Source organism: Lepisosteus oculatus, chromosome 4 (assembly GCF_040954835.1).
Source record: "Lepisosteus oculatus isolate fLepOcu1 chromosome 4, fLepOcu1.hap2, whole genome shotgun sequence".
Classification (NCBI taxonomy): domain Eukaryota; kingdom Metazoa; phylum Chordata; class Actinopteri; order Semionotiformes; family Lepisosteidae; genus Lepisosteus; species Lepisosteus oculatus.
Genome location: NC_090699.1, coordinates 26,634,676 through 26,648,844, shown reverse-complemented (window position 1 = coordinate 26,648,844; position 14,169 = coordinate 26,634,676). Strand labels below are relative to the sequence as shown.

General features: G+C 35.9%; 1 protein-coding gene across 4 annotated transcripts in view; it reads left to right on the top strand.

Moving 5' to 3' along the window:
• Positions 1-435: 435 nt before the first annotated feature.
• The window catches only part of dock1 (dedicator of cytokinesis 1), a 292,059-nt gene continuing 278,325 nt past the window's right edge, over positions 436-14,169 (top strand). For all 4 annotated transcript variants that reach the window (XM_015346833.2, XM_015346832.2, XM_015346831.2 and 1 more), the window contains exon 1: positions 436-619. In XM_015346833.2, coding sequence (XP_015202319.1) covers positions 577-619 — 43 coding nt within the window. In that variant the 5' untranslated portion in view covers positions 436-576. The remainder of the gene's footprint in view (positions 620-14,169) is intronic.

Below are 14,169 nucleotides of genomic sequence, written 5' to 3'. Positions count from 1 at the left end.
TCTACACTTAAATTCCAGATAGGTACATGTAATACTGATGGTTTACATAATTGTTTCAGTATGATTCAGTTTCCTGTGTTTATGACTAGTTGTTTGGAAAAAAAATATAGGTGTTTGAAGTTCATATTTTTTACTTAAGTTATTGTTATCCCTCATAACGATATCATGATAAAACGTTATCCTGATGCTTTCATTCTGTTATAGCTAACCAATGTAATTTATCAATCACAGCAGTCAATTTTATATTGTAAGATAACAACAATAATGTAATCACAAACACAAATTGAACACCATAAAGAAAGTAAAAATAACGCGTAATTCATTAGTTTTAATGGCGCTTATTTTAAAAGAGTGGATTTTGACATGCGAAAGTTTTTATAGTGACGCTTTCACCACATGACAAAAACTTATTTTCTCATCCTGCCTACTGCTGCTCTCCCTGCTACTGGTGGAAAATGGCGGCTCGGTGTGGCTTTCGGCACAAATAGTAAAAGGCAAGGGGTAAAAATCATCATCTGAGAAACTTAAACAAGAAAGTTGTTCTAACAACTAAAAAAGTTTCTGTAGTTTGAGAAAATGTCTCGCTGGGTTCCTACGAAAAAGGAAAAATACGGCGTGGGTAAGTAAGAGCGAAACTTCCATTTAATCCACAGCAGTATCCGATTGCACAAGTTTGGGGGAAGAATAGTGATTATGGAGCCTATATATTTTAGCTGTGTCGAATCCCGAGTTTTCCCAATATCCTCGCAGAGGCCTGACAATTGTGTGGTATCTGATGAGCTGTTCCTCAATAGTTCCAATGCAAGTCTCAGTTATATCGAATTCTTGTCAGAGATAACAGGTTCTGTGGTTGGATTTACATGGTTATGGGTGCATGCAAAGCAGTGCTGTCTCTTTCTTTGTAAATAAATTAGGGATTGGGAATTGTCAGAGGCGCGCCTAGTTGCAACACTGTATCCTGCTCTGGGCCTTACTAGAAAATAGTCTGTTTAGATTTTCCCGAAGCTTTTAAATCATTTCTCAATGTAATGTCGGAAAAAGGTATACACCAAGAGTTTAGATCGTTTAATTATTAATACACTGTTATTTGCTTTCGTCCATTGAAAAGCTCAAAAGCTCCAGTATAGATTACTACGTTTCTGCGTGATCGTTTTCAGTTTACTATACTGTATGTACCGAGAAAAAAACAATAGTATTTAGATAAAAACAGTAACATAGCCAATTAAAACATTACCATCCTCTTAATTTAATTCATGCTTTCTGTCAGTTTTTTGCTACTACTGAGTTGCCCTGTGTAGTGTTGCTAGTGTTAGCACGTTTGAAAAGTTTCGTTGTATTGTTTCCTATAGACCCAATATTGTTTTTGTTTAGCAGACGCCCTTATGCAGAGCGGGTAATAAAATACACAACACATTATATTGTATCATTACAATATACATTGATTCAAATGCAGTAGAAATAAAAAAAAACTATTTTTAAAAGTGCCAATTTTATTTTTTAATATGAATCTTGTGAATCAAATACCCAAGGAACTTCGGCAGTGGAAAACAAAATGCGTAATCCAATTTTGTCCTGGGTTAACCCTGGCATATTAAATAGGATGTATATACAGCACAGAAATAAGTATTAATAAGGAAAGAAACAGACATCTTTTCTTTAAGCTTTGTAGTCTAACAGAGCTACTGGACAGTGGGTTTGATGTTTACAGATTTAAAGGTTAATTCCGCGCTGGATTTTTGCTCTGTCATTTGTTACAAAAGCCGAAACTATCGTAGATTGATTTTTAAGCGCTGTACTCGTGAATTGATTTGGCTGCAAGCCTACAAGGATGGCTACCTAATCCCGTTCCCTTTGATGCACCAGCATCTAATATACGATACTGCAATACTGCTGTCTTCGACTTTATATATGTGTGTGTATAGACTTTTGAAAGGGAACTGATTTAAAGTGATCTCACCCCTGCGGCACAGTGTTATAGTTTTTTTTAGGAACAAGAAAGCAAACAAGATCTGACATTGAGATGGAATCACTGACGAAAATAAACAATTCCCTCTTCACTTCCTCTAAATGAAGCAGCTATAAAAGTAGTTCATACCTTAAACATTTTACCAGAATTGCTTATTTGATTTTTTTGCATCTGTACTGTTCTTTTTGCTTACATTACATAATCCAGAAAAAATAAAATAGGTGGATAAAAGTGCTCTTAACAATCTGTCGCCAGGAATTACATTAGCATGCTTTTTTTTCCTTGGATAAAATTTTATATGACGGTGCTGTTTGCTTTTGGGAAGTAGTTTTAGAAGCTTTTTGTGGTGAAAGTCATTATGCATAGAAAATGAGAGGAACAATTTGGCCCTTGAAGCCCATTTGGTAGTTAGTAGTTTATTGATCCAAGGATCTCATCCAGCCATTTCTTGATGGAAGCCAGGGCATCAGCTTCACAATTATCAAGTAATACTTGTGCATCTCGGCCTCATCTCCTGAGATGTCAAAAGCTACACAGAGCCCCATTATGGTGGTGATAGGAAACACTGTAGTGTAAGAGGTGCTGTCCTTTAAATGAGATGTTAAACTGGAATGCTGGCTGTTTGGTAATTAAAGATACCATGGGGCTTTTTGAAAGAGTAAAGGTGTTAACCAGGGTATCCAGGCTAAATTCTACGCTGGGCTTTAATGACCTGGCCTCTCTAATTAAGTTCCCCTTTAATTGAATTGGTGAAGCAAATGGTCACTTCTCTACCTGCTGGCACATAATGGCTGCTGGGTGCTGCACTTCAGTAATAGATGAAGTGGGTCCCCTCTTTTTGTATATGTGTAAAGTGCTTTCATATCTTATGGAATCTCGGAGTATTGCAATATGTTGCAATCTCGGAATATTGGAATGAGAAGTGCCATATAAGTGCAATTAACTACTATTAAGTTTTCTTCACATTGTTTTGAAAAAGTTGTATTTTAACTATAAACTGTGTAAAAAAGGAACATGAAAACAATTAAAAGTACAGATTTAACAAAGTGAAACTTATCTCTCTGTAGATTAGTGAGTAGTCATTGTGGTTAGATGTGCTTTCTTTGTTTTTGTGACTGAGTTATAGAACATTTGAGATATGGTCGGATATGAGTCTATGTCTATAAATTGACACAATTATTAATGTTAATAAAAATGATTTTACAGACACCACAGTGTTCCCTCTATGTAGGGAAACACGCGTATTTACCAGAATCGCTTGTGTTTTAAAGAATTGGCGAAGCATTCTTTTTTTAAGGTGTCTATTTATGTTGTTGTAGGTCATTCAGTAACACATGCTGCCTGCATCTGTCTTTGTAGGCTATGGCAGAGACACTCATCACCAGCATGTCCCCCTTCATCTGGGGACTAAATAGAAAATCGCCTTTCTTTTTGCTAAGCAGATGCTGATTGATTTTTAATTTGTCATTATTGGATTTCTAAATGATTGCTTTTGAAAAAAAATCATGCTGTAGTGCAGTATTGGCTTTTGTGAAGACTGGCTGTGGTTGTGCTTTTTTTAATTGCAGCTGCCTCTCACTGTGCATTGTGGCTTCAAGCTGCTGTCATCTCTTTTTCATGTTTGCCTGCTTGTGTCCTTCATGTTTCTTTACATTGTTTAGGTTTGTTGTGTTTACTCAGTCTGTTGACAGGTTTCAAGTTATACAAAGAGGCAGTTTTTTTTTTACAACAAAAATGGTTAGTTTGCAGAATTTATCTACTTTCAGATTTGCTGACAGGCTTGGCACAGATGTGGAAAATGGGAGACCTTCTTACAGTTGGCGCATGAGTTTGTAAATAAAGTCAAATGTGGAAAGGAGTGTCAGAAAAGGTGGGAGGATGAGGACTCCAGTGGCTTTTCATTTTCATCTTTAGATATGGTTCCACATCCTGTTCAGCTCATACGTTTGGTTAACGTTTTGGGCTCAGACCTCAGTCGGGTGCTGGAATTCAGTTGGGTTTGCAGAATGACTGTTCCAGTTTTGGGTTTTCTTGGGTGTTCACTGGGGCAGTGGTTCGAAGTCCTTCTCCTGGATCTATATACCTGTTAGGTTTTGTTCCAATCAAGCTGTCAGTCACACAGTTGAACACCCGCCTGACTTAATAATAGGATTAAATTGAACTGTTTGACAGTTTTCAGCTCCTAAACGTGTTGGAGTTGAAAGGTTGCCTTTCAACTACTTCATCTCAAGTAAAATGAAATCCCAAACTTTTGAGGAGCAAAAAAAAGCTTACAAATATTCCAATCAGGGAACTGTTAATGCTTTAATATCAATATAAGGTAATATATTAAAGTAAGGTAATTATGATAATGAAAACCAGGAGGTGTGTTGATTAACAATAATAGTTTTATGAATGCCTTTAAAGAGCCGCAGTACACTTTAAACTAGCATATATAGTGGCTTGAACATACTTTCACCTCTATTAAATAAAACCTGCAATGAAAATATATACATTAGAACTGATCTAATGGGTTCCTTAAGTCAGTGCTTGGTGGAAGCACCTTTGGCAGCAATTGCTGCCGTTGTTATTTTGGATAGGTCTCAACCAGCTGTGCTCAGTAGGATGATGTAATTTTTGCCCATACCTCCTGGGGGAAAAAAAGTGTTCCAGTTCTGACTGGAATTTATTGCGGATCGATCTTTTACATCTTGCCATAAATTTCATAGTGGGTTCAAATCGGAATGTTGACTGGGTCACTCAAGGACATTTGCTTATTGTCAAAACACTTTTGTCACCCTGTCCTGCTGAAATGTGATTTGTTTTTACCCAGATTTAGATTCTTGGCTGACATAACTGTTATCCTCTCAGATTCTATCCCCATTGATGGGAACCATTCCCGTAACGTGATGCTGCCACCATTTTTCTTGACACTTGGGATGGTGCTGACTGGGTAATATGCGGTCTTGTGCTTGTGTCAGGCTTAATGGTTTTCATTTTGATTAAAAATGTCTCGTCAGACCACAAACTCTTTTGTTACATGTTCAGTAATTTACAGTACATGCTTTGTCACAACCTTCATACTAGATTTAAGATGTCTTGAGCCTGGGATATTGCAAATGTATAAGCCTTCATGTGTTGACTCTTATGACCAAATCCAAGCACATAAATTATGGCTTAAATAAAGGTATCTAATTATGTTATAAATTGATTTCCTGCACCTCTCCTCTGCCTCCTTCCATCCTGATCTCCCTTGAAAATACATCACAATAAATAAGTGAGATTTCTTAGTTAAATAAGAATACATGTATGATTTTTTAATAACTGGGGGAAGCTTTATCTGCTTTCAGGTGATGATCAAGAACCATTAGTTCCAATTTTCTGTGGCCTTCTGGAACTCCTATTAACAAATCATCTCCATTTACAAAGAGCTTTTCTGCTATCCATGTGTGAACTGAATCATATTATGCTGTGTGACAAAGCATGTAAAGATCAAAAAGAAATGTGTGTTCTCTATGGATATTTTGGCATGCACACACAGGAAACTTATGTAGGAGAGGTGCTTTGGGAAGCCTTATTATATAACAGTTCAATTAACTACATGTGATGCATGATGAGATAGTTTATTTGTTTTGTTTTGCCACATTTGTGGCACATTTTCTCTATAAAAAGACACTAAATAAGTTAATACTATACTTGAAGAAGCAACCTTCTAGAGGAAAACTGAGTTTTAGGACTGGAGCACTAGCAAACATAAAAGTGACTACTGTTGAACAGCTGTAATTTGTTCTCCAGAGAGAACAGCCATACACTTGATAGAGGTGGGGGGAAAATAATAATTGTACTATACCATACCTTCTTATTGACAGAACAGTAGAGATTTAGATAAGTAGAAATTTTTATATTCAGAATAATGCTGAACTCTCAGGGGTGCATTCTGTTTGAGTTTTGGTTTCCATTGTGTGTTAGGGAAGGTATGCTGCTCTTACCTAAAGCGATGAAGCGCACGTATCACATTCTACCTGAGGTAGGGCCTTGTCTATTTTAGCCAAATGTTTGTTTGCTCAAATATATTTTAATGATGCGGTTCTAGCAAATGTGTTTGTACAGTACTGTTGAATACCTTCTTGAGACGCAGAGGCTGGCCAGTTGTTTAACAGCTTCTGTGATTTTTTTGCCCAGGGTTATATCGGTTAATGCCAGAGGACAGGGCTGGTGCTGAATAGTTTGGTTTTAATGAGCAAACAGTGTTTGATGTCAACGGAGACTTCACTCACTTCATCACAGCCATCTTAGTATTTGGAATTTATTCTTAATTCTGATAATTTCTAAACAAAGATTATAACATTCTTTACAATCTTAAAAATAGCAACTGACCTTTTAATCTACAAACAGTAAATTTAATGGGCAAGGAGAGACTGCAATAAGCCAATGTTTACTCATTAAACTAATTTTAATTTTAGCTTTCAGTATTGCTTTTGTGCTTTAACATTTGTATTTACTTTTGATGTCTTGCTCATTTATCGGTACTCTCTTTTAATCAGTTTGAGTCCAATTTGACCAGTGGATGCAAAACCTTTTTCATTTGATGATGGTGCAAAAAACGGTTAATGGCCAGGCTAGCAGATGAACCCAACCAGGCCATTTATCTCTTGGGTTTCTTTAAAATGCCTTGAAATGGAGTTCTAAATGGTCAACTCTGGCAGCAGAGGAAAAAAGACTTGCTTTGTAAATGGAAAAATCCACTTAGGTGGTTTAGGTTTGCTTTGAAAATCTGAAATGCAAGAAAATATACTTGGCTGTAAAATGTGTTAACCTGAAGGAGAATCTGTTTTGTTGAAGCGTTAAATATTAATTTCTTTAAGGGCTAAGTCTCTATTAATATATTGTTTGTTCGTTTATACCCCTCTCTTCCATCTGTGTTTTTTTCACTGCAAAAAAATCCCTTAATGTGAAAAACAGGAAAAATCAAGAACTCAGCAATTATAAAACAGGACTGTAATTTAGAATGTATAGGCTTAGATTGGGTTGCAGTACAGTTATAGAGCACTAACTGTATATAAAATAATTAATGGCCTTTAAACTCTTACAAGGCTGATGGGTGGTGGCTGGGGGAAACCAGACAAAGAACGATAATGCAAACCCTACAATGAAATTTGCAGTTGTCTTTCGTTATAACTGTGAGCATTTGAATGGATATTGGAAACTAGTAAACTGTACACTCGGATATGAACACTATAATGTAGTATAGAGTCCTGCTATAACACTGGAATCGACTAGCTATCCTAGACTCTTCTGTGCCTATGGTAAAAATGTCAGCCTACTGCACATTAGATTCAACATCCAGCTTTATATGATATCCAATGTCAAGCTACCAGATACTTTTTGTTCATTTGCATACATATTTGCCCTAAGCAGCACTTGTGTACAGGCTGCTTATTTTAATGGGGCAGGTCCCTAGGTAATGATACCAGTAAGTGAACGGAAAACTATATTTCTTCAAACCAACACCAGTTTAATGAGTTTTTGCAACAGGCAATTTAACAAAGCACCTGTTTATCTAGGTTTAGGCTTTGCCGAAGCAGAAAGAGTTTATCCAAGACAATTGCTGATTTGACAGAGGGAACAATGAATTGTGTACATCAGAGTTTAAAAACACTGTGGAAGGAGAGAGATGCTAAAATGCTGACAGATGAAAAACAATGGAACATTGTTTCCTGTCAGAGGGACAAAGAAGTGGAGTTCTACAGATTTATCAAAGGCTGAGCAAAGTCTCTCCATTAAAGCTTGAGCTGGTTAGGAGCCACTGTTGATATTTTTAAAATGGACCACATCTCTTACTGCAAATTGCTTGCAGTTGTTATGGAATTCATTACAGGAGCACTATTAATTATTTTTATTGAAAGAACAACATATGACCCCTTTGGTCACCCCTCGAACTTCATGTTTTCAGTGTGCAAGACTGCGGTAAGTCACCACACTTAAAAGTACTGTATGTGTTGTGGCCACAGACGATTACAGCACTTTTTGACATTTTATGTTGCTTCCAAAGTTTATCTGAGTTTGTTTGCAATATATGATATAAAAGTTAGATTTTATTTCTATTAATTGTTGTCAGATCTTGGGGAAAGAGGGACAATAAAAATCTCATTTTTAGTGGTGTAATTGAGGTCCTTGGTGGGAATATTGCTGTTAATTTAATTTTGATAGCTTTTTAATAACACATTTTGCTTAATTTGGTACCTTGCCCTGTGTTTTAGAATGTGAAGCACAGAAAAACTGATTTTGAAACGTATTGTTATATGAAGTCAAAGGTGTTTGTTGGCACATCATTTCCATGTTGTAGACAATGTGCAATAAGAAAGGCAAACAGAATACTAGGATATGTTATCAAAAGTGGGAAATGTATTCAAGGAATGTTCAAATGTACAAAGCACTAGGAAGACTTAGAATGTGGAGGTATAATGTTGGTCACACTTCTAATTAAAAATATTAGATCAGTCTGGAGAGGAGCTTCCAGATAACACTTTCAGGGTTAAAGGAATGTCCTACACTGACAGGATATAAAATGTTCATTTTTAAGTCTTTAATAGTGAAGTTGTTTGAAGATGATACCGAGGCTTTTTTCAAGAAATGGCTGGATAAGATCTTTTAAGCTACAGGTAGTAACAACCAAATAAGCTAGGTGGGCATGTGTAAATTTTATGTTTTTTCAATTCATATAACCTTCCTTCTCGACTTCTGAAGTATGTTTTGCGATGTTCTGTATGCTGTACCATTCTTTCATCAGATTCTTATTCTTATATGTGATGCAGTTTGTAGGCCACCCTGCCATGTCTTATTTGTCTTGCCTGTGAAAACAGATGCTTTGGGGAAAAAAAAGTGTTTCACTTTGCTTTCTTTTACAATTGTTTGATATCTGCTGCCTTTTCATTTGTCTGCTACTGAAAGTATAGCCAGTCTTTTTTTGGAATGTGCTGACCTTTGGATGAGATGTAAAACAGAGACACTGACTCTCTGCGGTCATTAAAAATCCCAGGGTCTTCCTCAGAAAGAGTAGTGATGTTAACCCCAATGTCCTGGGCAGATTTCCCCCTGGCCTTTAGCTTTGTAATAATCCCCATCTACGAATTGGCTTCATTACTGTGTTTTTCCCCGCTGATATCTGATGTGTGGTGGGTATACTAGCGCACTTTGGCTGCCGTCATATCATCCGCGTAGGTACATTTGCCTCATTTGTTTTAAACAATACATTAACATAATGTAATTCACAAACTTTTTCCTAAAATAAAAAATCTTAAATCTGTATTCAATCTTAATCCGAGTTATGAATTTTACTGTACTGTGCTTGAGCTAGTCTTGATTAGTCTAGTTTATATAGATATTGATGTTTTTTTAATTTTATCTATGGACCATAGATCCCTTCCATACTTACATGACATAGTACGTAATTAGAAAGTGCTGTCTCACTGTCTTATTTTGACACTAAATTTAAATGAATAGAATGAGCACTGCACAACCTGGCAGCTTTAAAAGGGAATCCTGGACCATCCACTCAGTTTTACTAGCATTTAAGTGTTGTATGTACTGTAATCAGTTAAACTTATTATTTCATAAAGAAAAAAATGATTATCTGTACTTGCAGGATGTTTCCACTTTTGCACATTCAAATAATGTCTCTTGTGAGCATTTCAAATAACATTATATGTGAATGCTGAGTGGCTTGACTGTTTGTGTCAGTAATACATTTGCGCGTTTGCATGTAAGCTTCCCTCTGAAAACGTACGGAATAGCCCTAGGCCATCAGAAACCTGCAAATATGAACATAGAATAATGCTGATTTGCCTGAACCTGTCAAAATCTTACTTAACCTTTCAGTCTAAAACTGACACTTTGGCTAGAAATCTAACAGTTACAGTTCCTCTTCCATAAAGATTTGATGTATTTTAATTAAACTTGGCTTAAGGGGATGTTTGCATAGAATATTCAGAGAGTGTCTGAACCAATCCCATGTCAAAAGAATGGCCCACTAAATTGAAACTCATTTTACTAAAACTTTTAAAAATACTTGGGGAAAGGAAAACTTTATCATGTTTACCGATGTCTTTTACATCTTTTAGACCTGGCTGAAAACTGCAGTGTTGTCCTTTACCAGCATTAGCTGGTGCTAAAGTGGTTAAATCATGTCAAGAATTCCCTCTTCTAAGCAGTGTTGCCCTAACTGGAAACATTTTTCTACAGTGCGTAATAAGAAAGAGTAGTGTTGTTAAATTGTATCCCTAAGAAACTGTGAACACTTTTATGAATGCAACGACAGAATTTGGTTCCCACCCATGAAGGAATGTCTTTGTGACAAAAAGCAGCCATTTTTAGTATAAGTATAGACCTCTTATTTTTGGATGTTAATTATATTATTTCTAAAGCATAGTGTCTTGTAATGTTAAATACTACTCTGGATTGGACACTGCTTGCCATAAACATATATAAAGACCTTTACGGACAAAATAGCTGCTGCATCATCTTTGTTTAAGGGAACAAGTTTTCAAACGTGAAAGATTACAATCATTTCAGTGTTATGTTTTTAATGAAAAATAAATATGGCTGATCTTCCTAATTTCAGACTGATGATTGTCCTTCAGATTCAACATTTTTTGGGGGCATTACCAGACCAAAAGGGGCTGGTTCACATGTGTCCATGGAAATCCAGTAGAAAATACAGAAAATATTATTCTGAAACCATTGTCTTTGTGCTTAAGGATTAAAAAAAATAATTCTAAGGCTAAAATATTTACCTCTGTGGTGTAGTCATTCGTAGTTAGATGAGACAGTCTTTGATTGTCTTCTTATTAGAGAGTTACCAGGGAAAAAAAGATGAAAAACTCCATAGTGAAAAGCTATATTACACATCACTTAGTTTTGCTGATGGGAACTCTTCTTCCTTTTCATAGCCTGGAAATAGTTAAAGGAAATGTACTATAGCCAAGTTCATTCTGTTCAGAGGAGTTTTCATAGATGATTCATGGTGCTTTAAAAGAAAATTATGCCAATATCCCACTTACTATGTGTTTAGAAGAAGCTTTTTTTTTCTCGCGTGGGAGACGAACTTATCAGTTTCTTCTAGTTACTCCGAAAAATAATTTTTGGAAGTTGACACTCAGCATCAAAGTGCCATGAAAATAAGAGATTCGGAGTGTGGTGGCTGTCCTGTGGGATGAGATGAGCACTTTGGTATTTAAATAAGGAGAAGATAAACTTGAGGTGAAGGAAGCTCAGAGAGCCGAAACCTTTCAATTTTTCCAAATGTTATTTTTAAACTCCTTAATATTTGTTACCTTATGTTTTACCTTATTTGTTTACTGATGCACTAATACACTAACCCAGGCAAAAATCTCAAGGGATTGTGTTTTGGTTGGTTGTTTACTGGCCTGTTTGAGTCAAGGCTGAATCCTGTAACATGCACTACAGAATAAGTGTTCTTTATTTAGATTTTAGTTTCAAGATTGAATATCTTAATATATGATGAAAATCTTTTACTGCAGAGTTTTGATTTCTGGGTGATTAGGAGACCTTTTCATATTTCTTTGGAAAAAGGGGCAAATACTGTTGAGAATTTCTGTGTGTAAATACAGAGGTGACACATTCACTGTGAACATTTTCAGGTCTTTGCTGCATCAGATATGTGACCTGTTAGCTGTCCTGTTTTACTGGACTGCGTTAAGACTGAGATTTAGATGCTGAAGGGAGTGTTTTAAAGCCGATTAAGAAAAAACAAAGAACAAATTCAGACTTTTCACAAAAAATCTCCGAAGGATTAACCTAATTTCTGATAACTTGCTTTGGTTTGTTTTTTTCAATGTACATTACAGCAGTAAGTAGCACATCTGGAAGATAGAAAACAAGTTATTTTTTACGCCTACTTCATAATTCAACTCACTATAATTAGGTGTCTTAGTTTCATCCTTTCCAATTCTGCATTAATCATTATTCGAGACTGTCTAAATGGAACCTTTTCCACACAGATGTTCTTTTCTGGTACTTGGGCTTTTACTGTCTGTTTTCCTGACACAAATAGAATAAATTGTCATTAAAAAATTAAAGCTCAGACTACAATATGTAGTGTATAATATGGAATACAACAGAGTACTGGAGCTATCTCGGGATGTTTGCTTTCAAACTGCCAATAAGAACAAATTTTGTGGTTTTATTGCTCATCTTAAAAACCACAAATACGTTTCTGACCTCAGTGGACAGATGTTATGAAGCTTTATGATCGGCGATTGAGTGTTACTGTAGCAGTATGTGATGAAACATTTTCAGCTATATTTATATTAGATAAATCTTTTGTTGGTATGTGTCTCAATGAATACTTCATGAGTTCAGATAGTACACACAGTACTGTGCTGTACGGATTGTGAATTGTTATAACTGCCAACAAATTCAGCCTTTATATAATTTATAAATGAATGCTGAATTTTGAAAGTCCTGTTTTAATTTGTTATATGGCCCTTGTATTACGCAGCTTTTCACAAAATGATCTTTATTCTTTGTTGGTTATGGTTTTTCTCTCTGTTTCTTAAAATGTGCAAGAAGTGGTTTTATCTACTGAATGCTATGCATGTGTCTTGCAATACTAAGGTTTTGGATTCTGTAATTTTCTGTAACTGTCATTTTCCAGTAAGTCTCTGTGTTATAGATGCATAGAAGCCCGAGAATTACTGTCCTTTCTCCTTTTTTACTTTTGGCTTTTAGAGCATTGGTATTGATTTTTATTTCTGGTGTTAAATGGGCACATCTGCCAGTTGAATAGATTTACATTGGGCACAGAGAGCTTTTGTGAATTCCTTGATCTGTATACTCCTGCAAAACAGAGGTAGCCTGTGCTAAGACCTTCAATTTTTAATTGAGTTTATTTCTGGGTCATAATCTTGTAGAGCATTTTCTTAGAAATATTGATTAGTATAAGAAATTCAATACCTTGGTCCATGTCTTGAAGCTTACCTTTACTTAAAAATATCAATGCATTTTTCTTTTTTTTAGTCTCACATGTCAATGAGAGAGTATTGACGGTTGAATATATATTGGAATCAAACAAATCAATATCTTAAGATTCAAATAGATAAAGCAGTATCCTGGTAGAAGATCATGTGACAGGCAGGTGTCTTGTGAGGTCTCGGCACATGCAAAAACACAATGCACAGCAAAATGCAGTGCAAGGAGGCTTTTAACAAAGTTCTTCAACATATACAAAACACAGACCTACCCTAAACAACCCAACACCAGCTACCACTGTGTGTCCCTATATATAACAAGCTAATCTAAATAAAAATAAAAGAGAAACTGCGTCTCTCAGTCCTTCAAAAATTAATCAAATCATGCACCACATGTGAACCTATTTACAAACAATAGAAACTCTAACAAACTCTAGTGGCTGGTCAGCTGAAACTACTAGATTAATGACAGAATAATATCTACACGCTGTGGGATACTGTAGTCTACTAGTGTGGTGGAGATGAGAACAGTAATAACTGGATACAGAAATGATTGGTGAAAAGAAACATGATGAATTTCTGAAGACTCTGAAAGGAAATGATGAGTGGCAAAATGGGAACACATGGAAAGAAATAAGAAAACCAAGATAATGATCTATGGAGCTGTGGGGTCAGGGTATTGGTACAGTTTTCCTACGTGGTAACAGTTCACTGAAGTCTGTTCACAGGCATGGCCGCCATCTTCAAAAGTGAAAGCTGCTGGGTATTTCTGTTAGCACAAGGCTTATACTTACTCAGTGTTTGAAGACTTTTCTCATTAATAAGAAGTAAATAAAACTCCAGCATGCAGCCAGCACTAGTCACCTGAAATGCCATCAAGTTCTGCTTTACAGGTTAATTTGAGCCCATAGGAAATCCATGATAATGGAAACTAGGTCATAAATAAGGGTAATTAACTTTTCGAGTGGAAAGGTAATTCCCAAACTACCCACCTAACAACATTTGAAATGTCTCTTAATGCAATTCTAAATCATAGGTAATGTGCAGCTCTGAATAATTTACAGTCAGGGTCTAAAGACTCCTGCCATACAAGTGTATAATAATATTCTGTGTGGTGCTCAGACATTGAGCACCTTTGCCAATCACGTACTGTATGATATATATGCTTAACCTAAACAGAAATGCATAATAAAGAAGCATACTCTGGCACTTTCACCTTTGTTTTATCTTGTCAAA